The sequence below is a fragment of the Callithrix jacchus genome, chromosome 1 (genome assembly GCF_049354715.1).
Source record: "Callithrix jacchus isolate 240 chromosome 1, calJac240_pri, whole genome shotgun sequence".
NCBI lineage: Eukaryota > Metazoa > Chordata > Mammalia > Primates > Cebidae > Callithrix > Callithrix jacchus.
Window position 1 is genome coordinate 10,229,330 of NC_133502.1, and position 24,902 is coordinate 10,254,231.

General features: G+C 42.2%; 1 protein-coding gene across 3 annotated transcripts in view; it reads right to left on the reverse strand.

The window, feature by feature from the left end:
• DCT (dopachrome tautomerase) overlaps positions 1-24,902 on the reverse strand; it is a 66,947-nt gene that overhangs the window by 41,884 nt on the left and 161 nt on the right. For 2 of the 3 annotated variants that reach the window (XM_035292522.3, XM_002742475.7), the window contains exon 1: positions 1,733-2,424. The exons of the other annotated variant lie outside the window; for it this stretch is intronic. In XM_035292522.3, the coding sequence (XP_035148413.3) occupies positions 1,733-2,027 (295 nt within the window). In that variant the 5' untranslated portion in view covers positions 2,028-2,424. Of the gene's footprint in view, positions 1-1,732; positions 2,425-24,902 lie in introns of those variants that run through there. 3 annotated transcript variants of the gene reach the window in all.

Below are 24,902 nucleotides of genomic sequence, written 5' to 3' on the forward strand. Positions count from 1 at the left end.
TAATATATATGCAACATGTTAGTGAAATTTGTGTCACGATTAATACCCAGGGCAAAACTAGGACCTAGGTAGTCTTCTAAATGACAGAATTTAATATATTACTACAAAATGATTATAAGGCCAGAAATTTTTTTTTTTAGATGGATCTTACTCGGTTGCCCAGGCTGGAGTGCAGTGGCGCAATTACAGCTCACTGCAACCTCTGCCTTCTGGGTTCAAGAGTCTCCTGCCTCAGCCTCCAGAGTAGTGGGATTACAGACACCCACCACCAGTCTGGCTAATTTTTGTATTTTTAGTAGAGATGAGGTTTTACCATGTTGGCTAGGCTGGTGTTGAACTCCTGACCTCAGGTGATCTACCCACCTCTGCCTCCCAAAGTGCTGGGATTACAGGCATGAGCCACTGTGCCCAGCCTAAAGCCAGAAATTTTAATGTGAAAAGATAAATCTACTGTCTGGGTACTTATGGACATAAAGCCGGCAACAGTAGCCATAGGCACTAGGGGCTGCTAGAGAGGGGAGGGAGGGAGGGAGAAAGGGTGCAAAGGTTGAAAAACTACCTACGGGGTGCTACACACACCCCCTGGTGACAGGATCAATCATACCTCAAACCCCCACACTGTGCAACATATTTATATAACAAACCTGCACATGTACTCCCTGGACCTAAAACAAAGTTGAAATTTAAAATCCAAACTAACACTGTCATTCCTTCACCAACACTGCAGGCCTGTGTATGTTCCCTTAGCAGTACCTCTTCAACCCCTTACGAAGCTCAATGACCTATATTCTCCTATGTTCCAGCATCCTGCAAGAACAGAAGTTAAAAAGAATTTTTAAAAGGAAAAAGTCATCTGCAGCCACCCAGCCTAGAACAGTGTCCAGCGTCCAAGGGCTTTGCTGAGGTGGCCACTTGTGTTTTTTGTATTTCAGTGGCCTTGCCAGGCTTTGAACATTTATCCCCGTGGGGCATGGCTGCTGGAAACCAGAGGCAGAAACGATTGAAGAGGATTTGAAAAAGCCCTGAAGAGCCAGAGGAATGAGATGTGCAAGCAACAGGTAATGAGAGAAACCAGGATCTAAAAGGACACTGAACACATTTTGTGATGTCCAGTTCAAGTCCAGAGAAGAGTGACGAAAAGCCTCCATTACCTAAGAACAACCCTCCCTGCCCTAGCTCCCTGAGAAAGCTCCTTCCTGCCATGTCTCAACAATTTTGGCAAAGTTACAACCCAGTCATAAGCTTTAACGAGAAAGATGCACCCTGCTTGAGATCCGTTCAAATCATGAGAACTGCTGAGACCAGAACACCTGCCTTTGACTCCTGTCTTCTAAATACCAAGCCTCACCTACCCCTTTTCAACAACTGCAAACCCATTTCAGGAGAGGGCACCGAATCCCTCTTGAAAGGACTTGCTCCTAGTTTCAAAGCTGACGCATTTAAGCTCTTAAATTCCCCTTCCAACAAACAAGCCGATAGCATGTTGGCATGCATTCATATAACCAGGCTTGGCCCACGTCATATTTATTTAGTTTGTATAACTAGATGTGCTAGAGGGTGTGAAGAATAAACAGGCATGAGCCTTATTGAATACGCTTCCCATCAAAACCATCGCTGGATTGTCTTTCAAAGCCTAATCTAAGAGTCTCTGCCAAGAGTCTCATCTCTTCCTTAGAAGAAGCTCTTTTCCCAGCTCGGGCATTCCCCACCAAGCTTGGAGCATGGGCCTCACCTGTGCACTTGCAGGTCCGGTGGAAGAATTTTCTTGGCCACTGCTCCCGGTCATCCCGGTTTCGTAGAATGTAGGGACCACTCCAGGGCCGTGTGTCAGCTCGCACCTCTGTGCACTGCCCCCGGCCTTGCTGAGAGCCACAGACATTAGCCGACTCTGCACCCAGGGGTGGGCAGCATTCCTTGTTCACCAGGCTGTCCACTGTCATGCAGACTCGGGGGAACTGAGCCCAGGCTCCTGGCAGGTTTTCGCAGCCCAAGCAACTGAGCAGAAGCCCCCACCAAAGAGGGCTCATGGCTTTATAATTGGGAGAGCTCTATCCCACTTTTCGCCTTATCTTCTACTCTTTCAGTCTTTTTGTTCAGTATGTTTTCTTTTTCTTTGTATTCTATTTCTCTCCTCTTAAAAAAAAAAACCACAATAATCACAGAAGGTACATGTGTGCACATGTGTACATGAACATGCACACACTATTTTATGTGATTCAAACAACTAACAGATTTAATTTCCTCAGAAGCTCCTTTAACAACCCAATTTAATGAGGGTAGCGCTTCTCACCATCTTCCCCCGTTAAATCAGGCTTTGTCTAATTGAGTTAATTTACAGAGCACCCAGTCATACTACTTATTATGCTGGTATTTCTAAACCCTCTTCTTCTCTCCTTAGCTCTTGACTTTAATTGCCTTGAACTCAGTTCAAAAGCCAAACACCATGCTGCCTTTATTCTCTCTCGCTTGTCAAGCCACGGGGCTGTGTGGGTTTGTGTAAGGGCTGGGAGAAGCCTTCATTAGGGGGATTAGTATTAGAGAAACCCTCATCATTAGCACATGACCCAAAGTGCACAATAAAGGAGATCAAATTTCTGGCTTTGTTTCAGGAGGGCAAAACCATCTTCTTTATCTGGGCTCATGTGCTCCAGCCAAACTTGTGACTTCAGACATCCTGGGGAGTCAATAGATGCAGTGAGCTCTTCGTCAAAGACCCTGTACAAACAAGCTCTCACTGCTAACTACAATACACTCATGACTGCTTTCTGACATGCGTGCAAAAAAGACCACGACAGGGGGTCACGCAACTTCAAAAATAAAGAAACATTTATTTAGAACCAGGGTACAAGGAATTACTTTGTTCCACAATTGGGAATCCTCTTCCCTCTAAATAATAACTTGCTCTTCTCCTATTCAGCACTTCAATGCAGCATTTTTTTAAATTATGTGAAGAAGCACGCCACTAGAAACTCACAATTGTCATTATCTGATTGTATGGAGGGCACTGGGATCGTTTGGAATGAAGGCTTGCAAGCAAATCTTTTGATTAGACTAAAATGAAACATGATCGAGCTTCAGTCTAGCAAGCAATGCTAGATTGGTGCTTCTTGGGAGTGGTCAGGTCAGCAATGGTAGCCATGTGTCAGAGCATCCATTTATTCCTTCACAGTGGAAACAGGACTGTCTTGGTACCTGTTTCATGGTGGAAGCAGGACTTAGGGCCACAAGGATGCGAAATTGCTTCAGCCAGTCTCTAAGAATATATTTGAATGTAAAGACACATATTGTTATGTTTCAAAACAAATTCCTAAGGTCAAAACAATTATACAGGTATTCCCACCCCCTGTACCTCTGTGCCACCCCATGATGTTAAGTTGTTTTGACTAATTAAATGACAGTTCTGGCTCTATATCAGTACCAGCCTGTACCACAGCCCTCCTGAATCAGAATCTCTGAGGATGTTCCAGACACCAGCTTTCCTTAGAAAATATCTAGGCAATTCTAATATGCAACCAGAGTTGAGAATCACTGAATTAGAAAACAGCAGAGCTCCAAAAAAATATTGCAACAGCATCTGCTAAAAGATACTATGGGTATTCGTTTCCTGAAGCTTCTGTAACAAATGACCACAAACTGGATGACTGAAAACAACAGAAATCTATTTTCTCACAATTCTAGAGGCCAGAAGTCTGAAATGAAGGTGTTGGCAGGACAGGCGTGTGTCCGCCGGGCAGCTGCACTCCCCCTGGAGGCTCCAAGCTAGAGTCCTCCGTGCCTCTTCAAGCTTCTGGCAGCTGCTGGCAATCCTTCACTTGAAGCTGCAGTTCCAATGTCTGCCATAGCCCCATGATCTTCTCCCCATCTGTTTGTGTTTTTCCTCCATGTGTGTCTCTTTTATTGGATGTAGAGCCTACTCAGATAATCCAGGATAATCTCAAGATTCCTAACTCAATTACATCTGCAAAGAAGACTCTTTTCTCTGAATAAAGTCACATTCACAGGTCCTGGGACATGGACACATCTTTGGGGGGAAGTCACCACTCAACCTAACACATCCTGGGTGGAAAGAAACTTGACATTCTAAAATCACAAAGTCTCAGGGGTTTTTGAACCCTCTATTTTGGAGCTCATTCATTTATTCCATGTGTATTTATTGACTGCCACTCCATGCCAGCATTGTGATACTTGGGAGTTTTATTCTGTGTTTTGGTGAAGCCTCAGGGCTCCACAAATGTTAGGAGAAAACTTCTTGGATGTTAAAGCTGATGGAGTCAATAATTCTCATGTCAGAATGCCCCAGGTCTAAGTCTTAGAATTTATTTTCTTTTCTTTCCACACCTGCTAGATAACTCAGCTAGTCTGAGGCCTTAAATGCAGGCTATCATGACTTTCTGAGAATACGACCCTGGCTTTGACCTCAGCTGTGAGCCCCAGACTCACATATCTAACTTCCTACTGGACATCTCTACTTGAAGGCCTAGATATCTCTCATCCAAGTTGAGAACTTTTGCTCTCTCCTCCCAAATATGTTCTCCACTGGTCTTCATCTCCGCAAAGAGCATCACTATAATCCTACCAGTCATCTTTGAGTCACCGCTTTCCCTCTCCAAGTGTGCTTTCCAGTGCACTTCAAGTAAAATCCAAGCTGCTTTGCATGTGCTATTCAAAGTGTGGACAACAAATCCATGAACGGTGTGTTTCTGGTTTTATGGCAAGTTAAGATATGAGAGATTTATATTTTCTTTTCTGTACATCTTTGTGTTCTTCACAAAGAACTAAATTTTTTAAAATGAATGTGTCTTTTGTAAATCATATGAAAAGAATATTTATTAAACCTCAAATTTGGGGTTTGATTTGGAAGACATTAGCAAGTTATTAGGAATAAGTTCCCATCCCCAACTAACTTGGATCCTATAGTCCAAGCAATAGTCACTGTCTATCACTCATTTGTTCCTCCAGCAAGCCCTTATTCAGTTACTTGTGCTAGGCACTGAGTTATATTAGATGTAAATATTAACAGCAGGCAGGGAGTGCAGCTCCCAGGCATAGGCAGCCATTGCCCTGGAGCACAAACAAGTGTCCACATCTCCTGCAAGAAGAGGAGCTGCTGCCATGCTGGGAAACTGGAGCGCAGTTTGAAAGAAACATTTATAAGAAGAAGATCCAACCACCTTCAACTTAGAAGAAGCGAAAGAGCTCTGTGGACTCCTCCGTAGAGAGGGAGGGGCATGTGAATCAAGAGGCCACCTGGATATTTCAGTTAAAGAGTTTATCCTTAAAGGATTGCTGCTTCTCTGCTGTCATTTATAAGTTCATTCAATAAATATTGAGCACTTTCTATCTGCCTCTGTTGAGTTGGGAGAACGATGAGCTAAGAGTGAGTTTTGCACATGAGATGCTTGAGACAAAGATGCGGGGAGAAAAACATGTCCATGACAGCTAAGAGAGATCTCGTATTTTACGCTCCCCTGGTTGTCCAGTGAGAGAAAAGAGCACTGTGCTATAAATTAGGATGTCAAAGCTCTATGGTCTTGAATGAGTTATTCTAGATTCTGGGTGGGCTTTAGTTTTCTCACTTGAGATTATTGGGCTAAATGATCTTTAACTTCTCATCCAGATCTAAAATGTATGAGATGATATGGTTCGCAGAGACCATACATAGGACTAACTGTAGAATTCTAGGAGGAGCTCTGGTACTGATTGACAAATGCTAACCCTTACAGAAGTAGGCTCCTCTACACCCAATTTGGCACTTCCATAAGATTAAGCAGAATTCTTCATGTCACCACAAAGCAGCTAAGTTTTATTATGGTGACTCCCTTACTTCTCAGTTTCTCTTCCTCACCAACATTACCCATACCAGCTCTCCTTCTAAACCCAAAAGTTTGAGGATGTGTTCAGGATGACTTGGTTGTAAAAAGAGAATAAGTACTTGAGCTCTGATGCCCAGTTTTACCATTTATTATCTGTTATGGGTTGAATTGTGTCTCTCTCAAATTTATATGCTGAAGTCCAAACCCTGAGTAACCCAGAATGTGACCTTATTTAGGAATAGGGTCACTGCAGGTATAATTAGTTAAGATGAGGTCATACTGGAGAAGGATGGGGCCCTAATAAAATATATTGGTGTCCTTATAAAATGGGAAATTCAGACTCAGAGCCTTGAACACAAGAAGAGCATCATGTGAAGATTGGAGTTCTGTATTACAAGATGAGGAACTACCAGAAGCTGGGAGAGAGGCCTAGAAGAGGTCTGTGCTCATCACCTTCAAAGGGAACATGGCTCTGCTGATGCCTTGATCTTGGACTTTTAGCCCCATGACTGTGAGATGATAAATTTACATTGTTTGAGCCACTCAGTTTGTGGAATCTTTACTCCTTAACTCTTTACTCTCTATGGTTTCCAGTCCCTAAAAGCACCCTGATTTTTCATGTTCACTGACATCTTTGTGTTCCTTCGGGTCTGCAGCAATGACTAAACATTTCCATGAGAAGGTTGCTCACCCTTCCATTATTACATACTCTTATGCTGAGCTCTAACCTGGCCTTTGAATCATTGGTGCTCAAGGTGAAATCGTTTTCATGGCATAAATAAATAGTTAGCTTTCATAAATTCAATAGATTTTGTGACTACAAAAATATTACATATTATAAACTTTTCATAATTGAAGGTGAGCCAAAATCTCTAAGAAATTATCTTGTTTTCTACTACTTTTCAGTGTCTCTCGCTTCTTATACTAGAATACTTTTTAGAAATGAAAAATGCATTACAACAAAATTTACTAGGCAGCTGTCTGCCATGATTTGTAAGAACATATATCTTTTCTATTGCTTATGAAATGAATTGAAAGCTTGAAGGTGTTTTTAAGCTGTGTGTGTGTGTGTGTGTGTGTGTGCGTGTGCATGCACACGTGGTCCATGAAAAGTAACTGAATGAGTGCAGATGAGGGTCAATGAGAAGAGCCATTTTCAAAGGGAATGTCAGACAGACCCAGACACCATGGGTAGTTGGTTTTTGAAAGCAATGATAAAGTAATGAAGTTGGTGTAAAAGCTCCAGATTCAGGTCAAGAAATTTTTGAAAAAGATATTTTTCCTTATTTTTAATGATAGAATTTATTTTTGTCAGCTCTTGAAATTAATAAGAAGGCTCCTCTGTGGCTTCTCTGAACCTTGTCTTCATATGTATTTGTCATAATTAGTGATGGCGATTCCTAAGTTCCAAGGCTAACGGAATAGCAGAGCTGTAAAAAGTGCATACCATCATTTGACTAATTAAGCAGAATCTAAGAAGAAAACAGTTAACTTCATTTCTGGGTAGTAATACTGCATTATGGACAAGAATATCTTCTATATGTTAGAGTTATAAATGCCTATTAAGTTTCCAGAAAAAATTATTGAAAGTGCTTATAATTAGATGCTTAGACATATGTATGAGAATGTGTGGGGGTGTGTGTGTGGGGTGTGTGTGTGTGTGTAGTAATCATACTTAGAATCAAAATTTTCTCAGTGGAGACGAGTTTTCAGTACTCTGGCAGGACCTTTTACCCCTTCCTGGCTGTCCATTGAAACAGAGGTCATATGACTATTGGTTAAGAGGACAGTAATTTTTCAGACAAATAAACAATAATATAATAGGTCAGAGCAATGGCTTGTCAGTATAGACATTTGAGGCTGAGGGTAGCTTTAGTGGATTACTTAATGGAAATAATAAAAATGTGCTGAGTACCTACTGTGTGCCAGATTCTGCTCGGCCGCTTATATCCAATGCCATAGTTAATCCTTAAAATTATACTTTATTAAGTAGATATCTTCATTTTGGGTTTACAGATGAAATGTGGGGTTGAGAGAGAATAATCGCTTGTTCAGGGTCGTAGAACTGGTAAGTTTCTTGCCTGTCCATAGAAACTTCTACTGTTTGTCCTTATTTACAGAGTAACTTGCTGGGATTCTGACTGGGTTATACTCTTTTTACTGCTTACAGGAAATTCCTCCTTTTTGTAATTAATGTCATCCTCACAAGTACTCATCATTCTAAATTTTTTTAGCTTGAATTTTTTTACACTAAGTACAGGATGGTTCAAAATTCAAAATCTACAAAAGTATAGAATGAAAACAAGTGTTCTTTCCTCTCCTGTTCCTCACCCCATTATGCCCCATTCCCAGAGACAGCACTCAACCAGTTTCTTGTGTTTATTCTATACACTGATAACACACAAATGGGCAGATAAAAACAGACAAGTCACACACACAGACATCCTCCCTGCCCCGACTCCCTTACATGTAAATGTTAGCATAAAATAGTGAGTTCATAGCTATATACTTTATGTTTTTCTCTTGACTATATATACATGTGTGTGTATATATATATTTAGACAAGAAGGTGGCTCTATCACCCAGGCTAGAGTGCAGTGGTGCATCTTAGCTCATTGCAACCTCTGCCTCTAGGGCTCAAGCTATCCTCCCATCTCAGTTTTCCTGAGTAGCTGGGACTACAGGCATGCACCACCACACCTGGCTAATTTTTATATTTTTTGTAGAAATAGGTTATGTCATGTTGCCCAGGCTTGGGTCTCAAACTCCTGAGCTCAAGTAATCCTCCTGCTTCAGCCTCCCAATGTGCTGAGATTACGGGTGTGAGCCACCGTGCCTGGCAAACAACATATTTTGGAAATCCTCCTAGACCCTGAACAGCCTTAATTGTGCATCTATAAACTGCGGTAAATCTGTTAGGACTAAAGTTGCCTAAAAATACATAGATTTCTTTCAGGCCATACAACCTCTTACAAATGTATAGGTAAGAGGTTGTATGGCCTCTTTCCTGGATTTGATCAGAATTGAGCAGAAAGAGAGTGATTTCCTCCCACAGAGCTGTATTTTGAAGAAGGAGTAGCTTTATTGGTTACCCAAATCAGTTATTAAATTATAAGAGTACATACAAAAATCCAAGTTGAATGCTCATGTACCAGAATGAAGCATAAAAAATAAAATGATAAAATAAGAATTAGAGGGCACAGTGTGCATAACAAAGAACTAAGATGAATATAAAGATAAACGATGCAAAACCTGAAATTCGGCCGGGCGCAGTGGCTCACGCCTGTAATCCCAGCACTTTGGGAGGCCGAGGCGGGTGGATCACAAGGTGAAGAGACTGAGACCATCCTGGTCAACATGGCGAGACTCTGTCTCTATTAAAAATACAAAAAAAAAAAAAAAAAAAAAATTAGCTGGGCATGGTGGCGCGTGCCTGTAATCCCAGCTACTCAGGAGGCTGAGGCAGGAGAATTGCCTGAACCCAGGAGGCGGAGGTTGCCGTGAGCCGAGATCGCGCCATTGCACTCCAGCCTGGGTAACAAGAGCGAAACTCTGTCTCAAAAAAAAAAAACAAAAACAAAAACTGAAATTAAAAAGTGTGTTTGGTGTATAAACAAAGACTTAAAAACGAACTATAAAAAATTCATTCAGGCCAGGTGCAGTGGCTCATGCCTGTAATCCCAGCACTTTGGGAAGCTGAGGCAAGTGGATCACAAGGTCAGGAGATTCAGACCATCCTGGCTAACATAGTGAAACTCTGTCTCTAATAAAAATATAAAAAGTTAACCTAGCATGGTGGCACATGCCTGTAGTCCTAGCTACTGAGAAGGTTGAGGCAGGAGAATCACTTAAACACCAGAGGTGGAGGTTGCAGTGAGCCAAGATTGCACCACTGCACTCCAGCCTGGGTGACAGAGTGAGACTCTGTCTCAAAAAAAAAAAAAAAGAGAAGAAAAGAAAATGCATTCAAGAGGTAAAAATGCACTCAACTGAAGTAACAGACCACACATCCTATTTCTAACCCTTAATTCCTCTGAAGAACAACTCATACCACCAATAAAAGAAAGGTTCTTAGATGTAGAAAGTAAAACCCTTATCAGGACAGATGTCCAGCATTTAGGAAACAACTTGGTCATGGGGGAAACAAAAATCTCTTTTCCTCATGATATGGCAGCAAAGAATAGATCAAAGAGCCTCAGACAGGGAAGGTGAGCAGGGGGCTAAAAACGGGGAGGATATTCACATTCAGAGGCATGGGAGAAAAGAGCAGGCAATTTGTTGGCAAGCAGAAGAAAGATGCATATGCTTTCTCTGTATTCATCTTGGCCATGGCTCTGAAACATCTGCCTTCCAGGCTTTGAGCCATTCCTTCCTCCTTTGAACACACGGACTGTCACGGGAAGGCATAGGCTGGCATCCTAGCTCCAAAGTTATGTATGTCTACCCTGCATCATCCATTCACAAATTCTCCAAGGTATCTAATTCAGTTCACTTTCCTGAACATACATTGAATCCTTCTTATATGCAAGTTGGTGCTAGGTGCTGGCATGCAAAATGAAAGTATGCAGTACATCCCCTTTCACTTAGTCTTGCCTCAGCTGTAAAAAGAGAGGGTAAAATGAATTGCTTTCTAATAAGGCGCTTTTCTACTCTCAGACTGTTAAGCTCTATGATACACAGTTGCCTCTTTTTACTGGGTTTCAGAACATTCTTTATAATAGTCCTTGATTCGATGGCTTCCATTGGTAACCAATGGTCTCAATACACCCAGGAGATATCCCCTCTTGGATTCTGCTATTCAGTTTCTAACAAAGACTTTCTCTTTTGCAAATAATGCAATGTTTAATTACAGTCATGACTTGAGATCTCAGCCTATGTCCTTATATCTGAATTCGCTCATACCAACTTTTTAGGGATTCTTCTTGAACTCTTCTCTAAGCCCTGTTTTGCAAACAACAACTTGGCTGGGTGTTTATTACCTTTGCATTTATACAGAAGTGTGTGTGTGTGTGTGTGTGTGTGTGTGTGTGTGTGTGTGTGTTTCTGTCTGTCTTATTTCTCAAAGTATTTGAGACAAGCTAGAGAAATACATAAATTTGTAAAAGGATAAAATAAGAATCCCAGAACCCAGGAACATAAGAGAAGGAAAATATTAAAGCAGATACTGCATGAATCAGTTGCTTGATGTGGGGGCTGCAAATTTGGCTCTAAGCTTCATAGTTGGCCAAGGTAAAGAAAGAAACACCATCCTAAGATTCACATGGTCCAACAATCCAGGATAAGCTGGTTTATATGAGGAAGCACAGCTTTCCCGGATACTGAAGCCTGCAAGAAATCTCTTCCTGGATCCCCATAAAATGACACTGGGGTCTGTGTTTCATGATATTAAAAACATCTTACAACTTTCACAGGATATTTTTCCAAATCATGCCCTAATGCAGGCTGATGGCTTAACACTAAAAGGTAATTTAGTTAATGCACCTAGGAGGAGCCCAATGCTAATTCTCAACTTCAATCAATCTCCTCCATCAGAGTGAGGATTTCTTAATTCTATTCTGACCTGCTTAGGGCTTCCATCTAGGGTAGCAATATTACATCAATTTGCTTAAGTTAGAAATACTAAAATTTCAAGAAGCAGTTTCTTGGAATTTAAATGAGATAACAAAAGGCAAGAAAAGCAAGCTTCGCGTAGTACCTGGCATGGAGTAGGAAATAAGAGAATGTAAGTTTCTGTCAGTCCCTCAGTATGAGGCACTGTGCCGACTTCCCCCAAGAAGATGATGATTTTGACAACTCAACATGGTGAAAAGACCACAACTTTGGAGTCAGGAAAACACTTCTGTCACAGTGCTTCTTACCCAAGTCTGGTAGCCTCTGTTTTCTCTTCTATAAATGAAGACAATAGCCAGTGAATAAACAACTAGAAACATTACATACTTACCCCTTAGCTTAGTGCCTGGAGCATAGTAGGGACTTAATACATTAATTGCTTTCTTACTTTTAAAATCATGCAATCAAGCAACACATAGGAACTAAAAAAGACAGCAAATCCAGTGACATTGAGCACATCACAACATAAACATCACCTGCAGCCCTATCCTTCCAAATCCAAAGTAAATCTCTTTATCTTTTTGGAAACCATTCAGCCACTCCCTAGCAATTCTCCCAGCTAAATAATCAATACTTTAGCCCTTTCTCACTGATCAAGCATTAGTGTTATTACTCCCTGTCCCATTTTGTTTTCTCTGCTCTCCTTCAAGGTATGGGACCTCAGACCGGATATTTCCATGAGATAAAGACTGACCTGCCTTTATTAGGAATGATTGTAAATTTGGGGAGGAAACTATAAATGAAGGTTCATTTACTCAACAAATATTTTTAAAGTGCTTGCTACGTGCCAGACACTGTATTTGTGCAAGGCTGATGAGGTTACAGCTTTGTTTAAGCCTTTTATTTTAAGTATTTAAGGCTTTTATTGTGTGGAAGCCCAGGTGAGTTCAGGAATGCTCAGGGGCTCCGGCATTCTAGGAGAAAGGCAGTAAACTATACAGGTGTCTCCACTGGGGACAAGCAGACTGGTGGTTAATGGCCATGACATCCTTTGGAAGCACGATGATACCCAGAGCCTCTAAGTTCTCTCACAGAGCACTCTAAGGTTCTACCTGTGCTGAGTGTCTCAAGGGCAGGGTCATGAATCCATTGAGAAGCAAACAAAATCTGTGAAATTTCTTAACGGAAAAAGACCCATGCTAATTTTTCCACACAATTTCAAGATGTTCAAAGATCCCCCTGCCAATTCATCTTGTGGCCTCCCCAACCAGAGCGCCAGAGTGAGGCCCTTTTGTTTGAGCGGCATGTCTCAAGTCCTGCCATGGACTTTGACATTCCATCATTTTTATCAACGAATTGTGTTATGAAGACAAAAAAGATGGGCCAACCAAATGTGCAGTTAAGACACAGAAAATCTCATAATCTCACCATCAAGAAATTATTCTAATTAATCTTGGGGTGTTTATCATTCCAGATGAAAAGATTCCTTCTATAGCTTTTTAAAAACCTAATTGGGCCTGGTGCAGTGGCTCACGCCTGTAATCCCAACACTTTGAGAGGCCAAGGCGGGTGGATCACAAGGTCAAAAGTTCAAGACCAGCCTGGCCAAGATGGTGAAACCCTGTCTCTACCAAAAATACAAAACTTAGCAGGCAGGTGCCTGTAATCCCACCTACTCGGGAGGCTGAGGCAGAGAATTGCTTGAACCTGAAAGGCAGAGGTTGCAGTGAGCCAAGTTCACACCACTGCACTCCAGCCTAGGTGACGGAGCAAGACTCTGTCTCAAAAATAAATAAATAAATAAATAAAAACCTAATTGGAATGTTTTCACAGTATGTATGTTTTCACAGTCTATATCGACCCCCTGTATATATTGAAAGTATATATTGAAAGCGCTTTTTCCAAATTTGCAGTTATCAAAGTACAGAGGAAGGAAGTCTGACACCATCTCTCAATCAAAACATGGCAGTCATAGAGAATGGCAGCACCTAAGGCATTCATTGTGCTTGGAAGATTCATTGTATCCCATGGGGAAAATGCTTCACATCTGTGCTCAGGACAAGAGAGACTCTTTTACAAGATGACCCCGAAGAAAAGAACACTGTGGGCTATTTTCAGATCTTATACTTTATAAGATAGTTTTTGACATTAGGGCAAATCTCTGACTCCATACTATTGGGCACCATCCTGAGGAGATGTGCCAGCTTCTTGAAGTTTAGACTTCTATAGCATCCAAGGGAAATGCCTGCCCCTCAAGACTTATGCTGGTGAAAAAATCCTGACAAAACAGTACATATGAAATGATTCCATTTATATAAAATTCTCGACAACGCAAGCTAATCTGACGTGATAGGAAGCAGATGAGTGTTGGCCAGAAGACAGGGTGGCAGGCAGGGCTGTGAGAAAGGAATTCCCAAGGGATATGAGGACTATGATAGATAAACGTTCCTTACCTTGGGTGTGGTGATGGTTTCACTGGTGAATTCCCAGGTAAAAAGTCATCCAATGGTAGGCTTGAAATATGTGCCATATATTACACATCAGTTATACCTCAGTGAAGTTATGGTGACACACACAAAATGACATGGAAGGAATAAAATGCATATTGCTAAGTAAAAGAAGCCAGTCTGAAAGGGCTACATATGATATGATTTCAACTGCACAATATCCTGGGAACATGAAAGCTATGAAAACTGTAAAAAAGATCAGTGGCTGCCAGAGCCCTTAGGGAGGGAGGAAAAGATGAATAAGTGGAATGCAGTGGGTTTTTAGGGCAGTGAAACTATTCTGTGTGATGCTGCAACAGTGAATGCATGTCATTATACATTTGTCAAATCCCACAGAATGCACAGTGCAAAGAATGAGTGAACCCTCATGTAAACTATGGGCCTAAGTTAACAATTGCATCAACAGTGGAAACAGTGGGGCAGGAAGAGGCTACCTGGAAACTCCCTCTGCTTTCGGCTCTACTTTTTGTAAAGCTAAAACTGCTCTAAAGAATAAAGGCTATTAATTTTTTTTTATAATGTTTAGAGATGCCAATAGCTATAAAATTAGGAGCTTCCACCTAAAAGTCTGGATCTCAAGTTCATCCCAAAAGACCAGAAAGTCCAGAAACCCTGCATTAAGCCCGCTGGTGGCTCCCCAGGATCTTATAGCTAGTGCTCCTGTCTCCATACACTGCCACCTTTAACACCCACCTTCTGTGCTTTGCCTCCCCCATCCTGGCTCCTGGCTAGAGCCCAGAAATCAGTTTCCTTAGAGGGGTACTTTCATTCCTTTGTCACTATTCCCCAGTCTGTATCCTGTAATCATTTTCTCTGGGCTCCTTAAGTCTTTTTTTAGGTGTAATCTGCCTCACTGGTTTCACTAGGGATTCTCCGAGACTAGTTTCTCCTCTATCTTTGGGGATTTACCAGGCAGGAAACGCCTCGTTGATATTATTTGCTGATCTCTTCTTTCACTGTTTTGTCTCATTCCTGCTGTATACCAATTCTCCTTGCAGCAGCAAAATTAGGAAATAAGTGTGTGGAATTTTGTTCAATCCTTTACTGTCTAGCTTCCTGCAGGTCTTTCCTAGCACAAAGCTATCATTTACCCTGAAAACTTCATTGCATATTTCTATGCAATGACGAAATGATTCATTGCATTATAGGAAGTTTTTAAAGTGTTAAAGAAACGGAAGAAGAAAGTAATTATTATTCCTTAACTCAGAGATAACCACAGCTTACATGTCGATGTTTATACATTCGATCTTTATTCTGTGCATATACATAATTGAAACAAAATTATGATTATATTACATTCTGCATAATTTTTCTATTTAACAATACATTATGTATGTTTCCCATAGGATTTTGAAGGGCTATAGAATGTTCATTGTATAATAGATAATTAAGATGTCATAATTCATTTAATTTCCCTGTTTTCAAATATTTCGTATTTACAGCTTGTCACGTGTATTAATAATTCTGCAACAGACATCCTTGTCAATTAATCTTTGCCCTCCTCTATGATCTTTTCCATGAGTTAAACTCCAAGAAGCAAACTGTTCAACTACATGCTTATTTTTTTTTTTTTTTGGTGTTTTGTTTTGTTTTTTTGATAGGGTCTGGCTCTGTCACTCAGGCTTGAGTGCAGTGGTGAGATCCTGGCTCACTGCTGCAACCTCTGCCTGCCAAGCTCAAGCCATCCTCCCACCTAAACCTCCTGAGTAGCTGGGAATACAGGCGCATGCCACCATGCCTGGCTAATTTTTGTAATTTTTGTGGAGACACAGTTTCACCATGATGCCTGGGCTAGTTTTGAACTCCTGATCTCAAGTAATCCACTTACCTTGGACTCTCAGAATGCTGCGATTACAGGTGTGAGCCACCACAACCAACCTTAACATGCTTATTTTTAATGCTCTTGTTAGGTTCTCAAACTGCCTTCCAGAAAGAACGCAACTACTTCTATTCCCAAAAGCAGAGCACCCAAGACATAATTCCATCTTTAAGCCAAAATTTTAAACGAAATATATACTCTATGTATCATCAAAGTTTAAATTTTAGTGAGTGTGGTAGCACTTGTCAAAATGTAAGATGCAAAAATTCAAACAGAAAAGAGAAATATAACACGATACCTTTTTGGAAGATGTCATGACACTAATATTACAATATTTCCATTAAAATATTAATTTTTACCCTCTTTCCAACTGTATTAATCACTCCACAATTGTGGAGGATGTACTATCTCAAAGGGAGAGAGAGACATGTTTTAACTGTATAAGCTTTTTGGAGTAATAAGAAGTTGAACAGAATAACTTCATATTTCAACTATGAGGGCTTTCTTTTAAATCTCGTTATAAATAATTTGATATGGCACCCCATTAGAATTCATGAAGGGATGACTGCAGGGCTAGCGAAGCTGCATGTTAAGTCTGGTGCATAGGAGTCTACAGAGCAGGCTCTTCCCAGAAAGGAACAACGTGCCTGCACGCCTCTGATCACTGCCAGTTGATGCTTCTCTGCCTCTCCATACCCTATTCATTGTGCCATCAGTATTCACTGATTGTCAACAACATGCTCATGTTACCCAGCCCTTTCTTCTGACCTCATTCTGAAGCTTATAAAGTATAATCCAGCTTAATCAACTCAGAGCTGAAGAGCTACAGTCTATATTTGTTTTGGAATGGATTCTGGCATTATTTTTTAGTTTTATTTTTTGAGATGGAGTCTCACTGTTACCAGGCCTGGAGTACAGTCCCATGATCTTGGCTCACTGCAACCTCCACCTCCTGGGTTCAAGTGATTCTGCTGCCTCAGCCTCCTAAGTAGCTGGGATTACAGGCATGCACCACCACATCCAGCTAATTTTTGTATTTTTAGTAGAGACAGGATTTCACCATGTTAGCCAGGCTGGTCTCCAACTCCTGGCCTCAACTGATCCTCCCACCTTGGCCTCCCAAAGTGCTGGGATTACAGGCATGAGCCACCGCACCCAGCCAGAGTCTGGCATTATTAACATTTCCAGTCATCTCAAAGAACTCACAATGGCATGTATAGATGTTGTTGATCTTCAAGTATGGGCTGGTGGTAAGGGACATAATTTGGATATGCTAAAGCACAGAAAAATGAGACATGAAGAAAATACTTATGTGAGGTATAGTTTTCACTTGATAGCCTGGGAAACGCACAACAGCAGGCAGCAACGCACTCCTGGGTACCAGGATTTCAGAGCACAATGGATAAGCGGCTTCTGCAGGCTCTAGAAAGGGTGTCTAGTGAGCTGTGAATACACCTGGAGCGGAGGAGAGAGAGGAAAACTGCAGGCTTCAGTGCCCCTTGCTGTGCCCATCCAAGTGCTGGACCTCTTTCCAGACCCACAGGAAACACGTTAAGAGTTGAACTGAATTGTTTTTCATAAACGTGCTTCAGTTTAGCCTCTGGGAAATCTCCTGTGGTGGTTAATTTTATGTGTCAACTTGACCAGGCACCTAGATATTTGGTTAAACATTTTTCTGGCTATTTCTTTGAGGGTATTTTTTGGATGAAATTAACATTTAAATGGATAGACCTTAAGTAAAGCAGACTGTTCTCCATAATGTACATGGGCCTCATCCAATCAGATGAAGGCCTGAATAGATCCAAGAATGACCTCCTCTGAGCGCGAGAGAGTTCTGCCTGCAGACTGCTTTCAGACTTGAATAGCAACCCTTCCCGGGGTCTCCAGCCTGCCAGGCTGCTCTGCAGATCTTGGACTTGACAGCCTCCATAATCAAGTGATACAATTCCCTAAAATAAATCTGTCTTTCTAGGTATATAACAGTTGACCCTCGAACAACATGGGGGTTAGGAGCACCAACTCCCCACACAGTCTAAAATCCAAGTATAGTTTTTAAGTCCCCCAGAACTAAAGGACTACTAGCCTACTGTCGACTGGAAGACGTACCAATAACATAGTCAATATGCATCACATATTTTATATGCATCATGCACTGTATTCTTACAACACAGCAAACTACAGAAAAGAAAATGTTACTTTAAAATCATAGGGAAGAGAAATATACCTACTATTCATTAAGTAAAATGGACCATCATAAAGGTCTTCATCCTCATCTTCCCATTGAGTAGGCTGAGGAGGAGGAGGAAGAGGAAGGGTTGGTCTTGCTGTCTCAGGGGTGGTAGAGGTTGAAGAGGTAGAGGGGATGGAAGGGGAGGCAGGAGAGGCAGGCATGCTCCATGTAACTTTAGTTGAAAAAGCTTCATGTATAAATGGACCCGTGCAGTTCAAACCCACGTTGTTCAGGGGTCACCCGTGTGTGTCACCTATATGTGTGTGTGCATGTGTGCATTGCATGCACGTATACATCCTACTGGTTCAGTTTCCCCGGAGTACTTTAATATGTCTGCTCTGTACTTTTCAGTGGAGGATATTCTCAAATTCAAAGAACAAGGGTAACTTTTAGAGGCCTCAATAAGAGCTAATGTCCTCAGGAAGCAAACTTAGAATCGATGACAACAGCCAGGTTTCCTTCCTAAACCTCCACTCCCTCAGGAAGGAAACAATCGTGGATGAGTGAGATTCCCAAAGTTGGTGTATCAAGAATTGCATGTGGATAAATGGGTGAGGAATCCCCTAGAGGAAGTGCCCTGCTTACTCCACCAATGAGGGAAAACAGGTAGACCAAGCGTAATGGGACAGACTTTCAGATTTTCTCTACGATCCCACAGTTAAAATTGTCAAAGAAGTGAACAAATAAATTAAAGCCAAGCAGAAAATCTTTGGAAGCTGCTATGGACTGAATATTGGTACCCCTCTCCTTGCTCCAAATTCATTCTGAAGCCCTAATCTCAATGGGATGGTACCAGGAGGTGGAGCTTTGTGATATAATAAGGTCATAATAAGGTTACAAGCGTAGAGCCCTCATGAATGGGATCAGTGCCCTAATAAGAAGGGGCCAGAGAGAGAGCATTCCTCTATAAACCGGGAAGACGGCCTTCACCAGGAGCCTGACCCAGCTAGCACCCTGATCTCAACTTCCAGCCTCCAGACTGAACTGTGAGAAATCAGTGCTTGTTATTGAAGCCAACCAGTTTACAGTAATTTGTTCTAGCAGCCTGAACTAAGACAGGAGCTGTGTACATTTACCTTCCTGATTAAAACTTAGCATAAACATTTAGCATAAAGAAGACTAAACGCATAAAGATATGTGCTCCCATTCCCAAAGCAATAAAAGGACCAAAGGAGGTGTGTGTGTGTGTGTGTGTGTGTGTGTGTGTGTGTGTGTGAGAGAGAGAGAGAGAGAGAGAGAAAGAGAGAGAGAGAGAGAGCGCACCAATCAGTGGCCGTTGATGGTGACAATATAAAAGAGAATAATTTTCTCTTCCGGATGTTTGAAAGCAAACCTGGCTGCATGAATTAGATGGCCTAACTTGAAACATATAAAACGTCTCTAGTTCTTAAGGAACAAATAAGCAAAGCACACCATCAATAGCCTAAATACCATTTCAGTTTTACACTTGACGCAATAAGTGAAGTTAGGAAGGGTTTGACTCCCAGAGCTAACCTCAGGTCCAAGCCATGGAGAACACTGAACCGACCTCCCTCATGACTCTGGCCAACCCTGTGCTCCAGCCCTTCACCCTCTCCACAGGAGACAGATGTGTCCCACCACGCTCCAGCGCAAAGCACAGCCGGCCTTCCCTCTTCTCCTCGGCTTTACTGAGGTTATAATTGACAAGTAAATACTGTATATATTTAAGGCATGCGATGTGAAGTTTTAATATACATATATGTTGTAAAATTATTACCACAATCAAGCTAATGAACATATCCATAACATATAGTTACCTTTTTTGTGTGTGAGAGAACAATTTTGGCAAATTTCATGTGCTCACGTGTGTGTGTGTGTGTGTGTGTGTGTGTGTGATGGAGTCTCTCTCTTGTTGCCCAGGCTGGTGTGCAATGACGTAATCTCGGCTCACTGCAACCTGTGTCTCCGGGTTCAAGCGATTCTCCTGCCTCAGCCTCCCGAATAGCGGGGATTACAGGCATGCACCACCACGCCCAGCGATTTTTTGTATCTGTAGTAGAGACAGCGTTTCACCATGTTGGCCAGGCTGGTCTCAAATTCCTGGCCTCAGGTGATCCACCCGCCTCAGCTTCCCAAAGTGCTGGGATTATAGGCGTGAGCCACCCCACCCAGCCTCTTTTGGCAAATTTCAAGTATACGGTACAGCTAATAGTAATCACCGGACTATACACTAGCTCTCCAGAGTTTATTCATCCTGCATATCTGAAGCTTTGGACCCTTTCAACATCTCCCCATTTCCCTCACTTCCCATCCCTGACAACCACCTGTATTAGTCTGTTCTCATGCTGCTGTCAAAGACACAGCCAAGACTGGATAATTTATAGAGAAAAAGAGGCTTTATCTGCAAAATGGGGTTAACAGAAGAAAAAGAGGCTTAATGGACTCAGATCAATGTGACCGGGGAGGCCTCACTATCACGGCGGCAGGCAGGAGAGAAAATGAGAGGCAACCGAAATGGGGAGCCCCTTATAAAATCATCAGATCTCGTGAGACTTATTCACTACCATGAGAACAATATGGGAGAGACCACTCCCATGATTCAATTATCCTCCACCGGGTCCCGCTTACAACACATGGGAATTATGGGAGCTACAATTCCAGATGAGATTTGGGTGGGGGTACAACCAAACCCATATCGCCACCATTCTGCTCTCTGCTTCTAAGAGTATGATGTTTTTAGATCCCATATATAAGTGAGATCATGCAAATTTTGTCTGTCTGTGCCTGGCTCATTTCCATTAGCATAGTATTATCCAGAGTCATTCATCCTGTTGCAAATGACAGAATCTCCTTGTTTTTTAAGGGTGAATAATATCCCATTGTGTATATGTACCACATTTTCTTTGTCCATCCAACCGTTTATGGACACTTAGGTTGTTTTCTTTTCTTGGCTATTAGAATAATGCTGCAATAAACATTGCTCTTCACTTTTTAAATATATTTTCATTTTAAAAAACTCATTCAGGTAAGCACGTGGAACAAAAGCTGAGTAGCACAATGCACCACTCTGCGACAAACCCAGTAACATTTGGTGACGATCCTACCAGACTTTTCCACCACTGCCATCCTCACACAGTTATTTTTAGTTTCCCTTTTTCTAAGTAACTGTTTTTTTATAGGCTTTAAAACAATCTGGACGTATTCATCTCTCGAGCCTGTATTTTCATTGCTTATAAAAAGTGGATGGCGTGCATAGTACGTCTCTTTGATCAAACATTTAAGAAGTTAGTGCGTCTGGTACACAAAAAGTAAGTTGTCCTTTCTACTCACCACCCTTCCTCCTTTCTACTTTCCTTCAATATTGATGTACTCCTTGAACAAATGTTTTTTAAGCACCTGCTGTATGCCCAGCCCTGCAATAGGCACCAAGCTCACAAGGATGGGGAAGACAGCCATGGATCCTGCAGTCATGGTACTTATGCAGAGAGAGAGAGAGAGGGAGAGAGAGAGAGAGAGAGAGAGAGACAGAGAGATACTGTTAGAGAGAGAGAGAGACTGTTAGAGAGAGACAGAGAGAGAGAGACTATTAGAGAGAGAGAAAGACTGTTAGAGAGAGAGAGACTGTTAGAGAGAGAGACTGTTAGGGAGAGACTGTTAGAGAGAGAGACTGTTAGAGAGAGAGAGACTGTGAGAGAGAGAGACTTAGAGAGAGAGACTGAGAGAGAGAGAATGTTAGAGAGAGAGACTGTGAGAGAGACTGTTAGAGAGAGAGACTGTGAGAGAGACTGTGAGAGAGAGAGAGAGACTGTTGAGAGAGAGAAACTGTGAGAGAGAGAGAATGTTAGAGAGAGAAAGAGACTGTAAGAGAAAGAGAATGTTAGAGAGAGACTGTTAGAGAGAGAGAGAGACTGTTAGAGAGAGAGACTTAGAGAGAGAGACTGTGAGAGAGAGAATGTTAGAGAGAGAGAGACTGTTAGAGAGAGAGACTATTAGAGAGAGAGAGACTTTTAGAGAGAGAGAGACTGTGAGAGAGACTGTTAGAGAGACTGTAAGAGAGAGAGAGACTGTTAGAGAAAGACTGTGAGAGAGAGACTATTAGAGAGAGAGACTTTTAGAGAGAGAGAGACTGTGAGAGAGACTGTTAGAGAGACTGTAAGAGAGAGAGAGACTGTTAAAGACTGTGAGAGAGAGACTATTAGAGAGAGAGACTTTTAGAGAGAGAGAGACTGTGAGAGAGAGAGACTGTAAGAGAGAGAGACTGTTAGAGAGAGAGAGACTGTGAGAGAGAGAGAATGTTAGAGAGAGAAAGAGACTGTAAGAGAAAGAGAATGTTAGAGAGAGACTGTTAGAGAGAGAGAGAGACTGTTAGAGAGAGAGACTTAGAGAGAGAGACTGTGAGAGAGAGAGACTGTTAGAGAGAGAGAGACTGTGAGAGAGAGAGAATGTTAGAGAGAGAAAGAGACTGTAAGAGAAAGAGAATGTTAGAGAGAGACTGTTAGAGAGAGAGAGAGACTGTTAGAGAGAGAGACTTAGAGAGAGAGACTGTGAGAGAGAGAATGTTAGAGAGAGAGAGACTGTTAGAGAGAGAGACTATTAGAGAGAGAGACTTTTAGAGAGAGAGAGACTGTGAGAGAGACTGTTAGAGAGACTGTAAGAGAGAGAGAGACTGTTAGAGAAAGACTGTGAGAGAGAGACTATTAGAGAGAGAGACTTTTAGAGAGAGAGAGACTGTGAGAGAGAGAGACTGTGAGAGAGAGAGACTGTTAGAGAGAGAGAGACTGTGAGAGAGAGAGAATGTTAGAGAGAAAGAGACTGTGAGAGAGAGAGAGAATGTTAGAGAGAGAGAGAGACTGTTAGAGAGAGACTATTAGAGAGAGAGACTTTTAGAGAGAGAGAGACTGTGAGAGAGACTGTGAGAGAGACTATTAGAGAGAGAGACTGTGAGAGAGAGACTGTGAGAGAGAGAGAGACTGTTAGAGAGAGACTGTGAGAGAGAGACTATTAGAGAGAGAGACTTTTAGAGAGAGAGAGACTTTTAGAGAGAGAGAGACTGTGAGAGAGAGAGACTGTGAGAGAGAGAGACTGTGAGAGAGAGAGAATGTTAGAGAGAGAGAGAGACTGTGAGAGAGAGACTGTGAGAGAGAGAGAGACTGTGAGAGAGAGAGAGACTGTGAGAGAGAGAATGTTAGAGAGAGAGACTGTGAGAGAGAGAGAGACTGTGAGAGAGAGAGACTGTGAGAGAGAGAGACTGTGAGAGAGAGAGAGACTGTGAGAGAGAGAATGTTAGAGAGAGAGAGAGACTGTGAGAGAGAGACTGTGAGAGAGAGAGAGACTGTGAGAGAGAGAATGTTAGAGAGAGAGACTGTGAGAGAGAGAGAGACTGTGAGAGAGAGAGAGACTGTGAGAGAGAGAATGTTAGAGAGAGAGACTGTGAGAGAGAGAGAGACTGTGAGAGAGAGAGAATGTTAGAGAGAGAGAGACTGTGAGAGAGAGAGAGACTGTGAGAGAGAGACTGTGAGAGAGAGAGAGACTGTGAGAGAGAGACTGTTAGAGAGAGAGAGAGACTTAGAGAGAGAGAGACTTAGAGAGAGAGACTGTGAGAGAGAGAGAATGTTAGAGAGAGAGAGACTGTTAGAGAGAGAGAGAGAGACTATTAGAGAGAGAGAGAGACTGTTAGAGGGAGGCAGAGAGAGAGAGACTGTTAGAGACAGACTGTTAGAGAGAGAGAGAGAGTGAGACTGTTAGAGAGAGAGAGCTGAGTCTTTCTCATCTACTAGCCCTTCGACCTGTGGCTGTCCTTTCCTCTCCTCGCTGCACTCTCTCCATAGCTTTATCTCCAGCCCACATCTGCTCATGCAGACAAATCCTCTGACTTCCAAACCACCGTGAGCTAGCCATCCCAGGTCCCCACCTCACTGTGAGACAGTGAGCCTTTCCAATGTCAGGAAAGCCTGGTTTAACCAGCAAAAATGCGAGTTATAAAATATTGTTAGAAATACTATGGTGGTTTAAATAATGTCTGCCAAAACTATGTGCTAGAGTCCTAAGCCCCAGGACCTGTGAATGTCACTTTATTTGGAAATAAATTCTTTGAAAATACAGTTAGGCTGGGTGCAGTGGCTCACGCCTGTAATCCCAGCACTTTGGGAGGCCAAGGTTGGTTGCCTGAGTCCAGGAGTTCAAGACAACCCTGGGAAACATAGCAAAACCCCATCTCTACTGAAAATACAAAAAATTAGCTGGGCATGGTGGTGCATATGGTATATGCCTGTAGTCTCAGCTACTCAGAAGGTTGAGTTAGGAGGATCACCTGAGCCTGGGAGGTGGAGGCTGCTGTGGGGCCGAGATCATGTTGCTGCACTGCAGCCAGGGTGGCAGAGACCCCATCTCAAAAAAAGAAGGAAGGGAAGGGAAAGAGGAAGGAGAAGGGAAAGGGGAAGTGGGAGGCAGGAGAGAAACAGAAAGAGAGATAGAAGAAAGAGAGAGAGAAGGAGGGAGGGAGGGAAGGAGGGAAGGAAGGAAGGAAGGAAGGAAGGAAAAAAGAAAGAAAGAGAAAGAAAGAATATATACGTATATATAGTTAAGGGTCTTAAAGTGATACAGACAGCTCTGGATTTAAGGTGGGCACAAAATCTGACTGGTGTCCTCATAAGACAAAGGCCTCAGAAAGCTGGAGAGACACAAGGAAGAAGGTCATGTGAAGACAAAGGCAGAGACTGGAGTGATACTGTCACAAGCCAAAGAGTGCCTGGAGCCACCAGAAGCTGGACGAGAGGACAGCTTCTCCCCTAGAACCTCTGGGGCCAGCACAGCCCTGCCTATACCTTGATTTCAGACCTCTGGCCTCCACAGTGGTGAGAAAATAAATTCCTGTTGTTTTAAGCCACCCAGTTTACGTTAATTTGTGACGGCAGCCCTAGAAAGTTAATACAGATACATACCCATTATTCTCTTTTAAAAAATTGCTCATACAATTTTCAAATGGGGGCCCTGACTCTCATAACTATTAGAGTTATTGATGA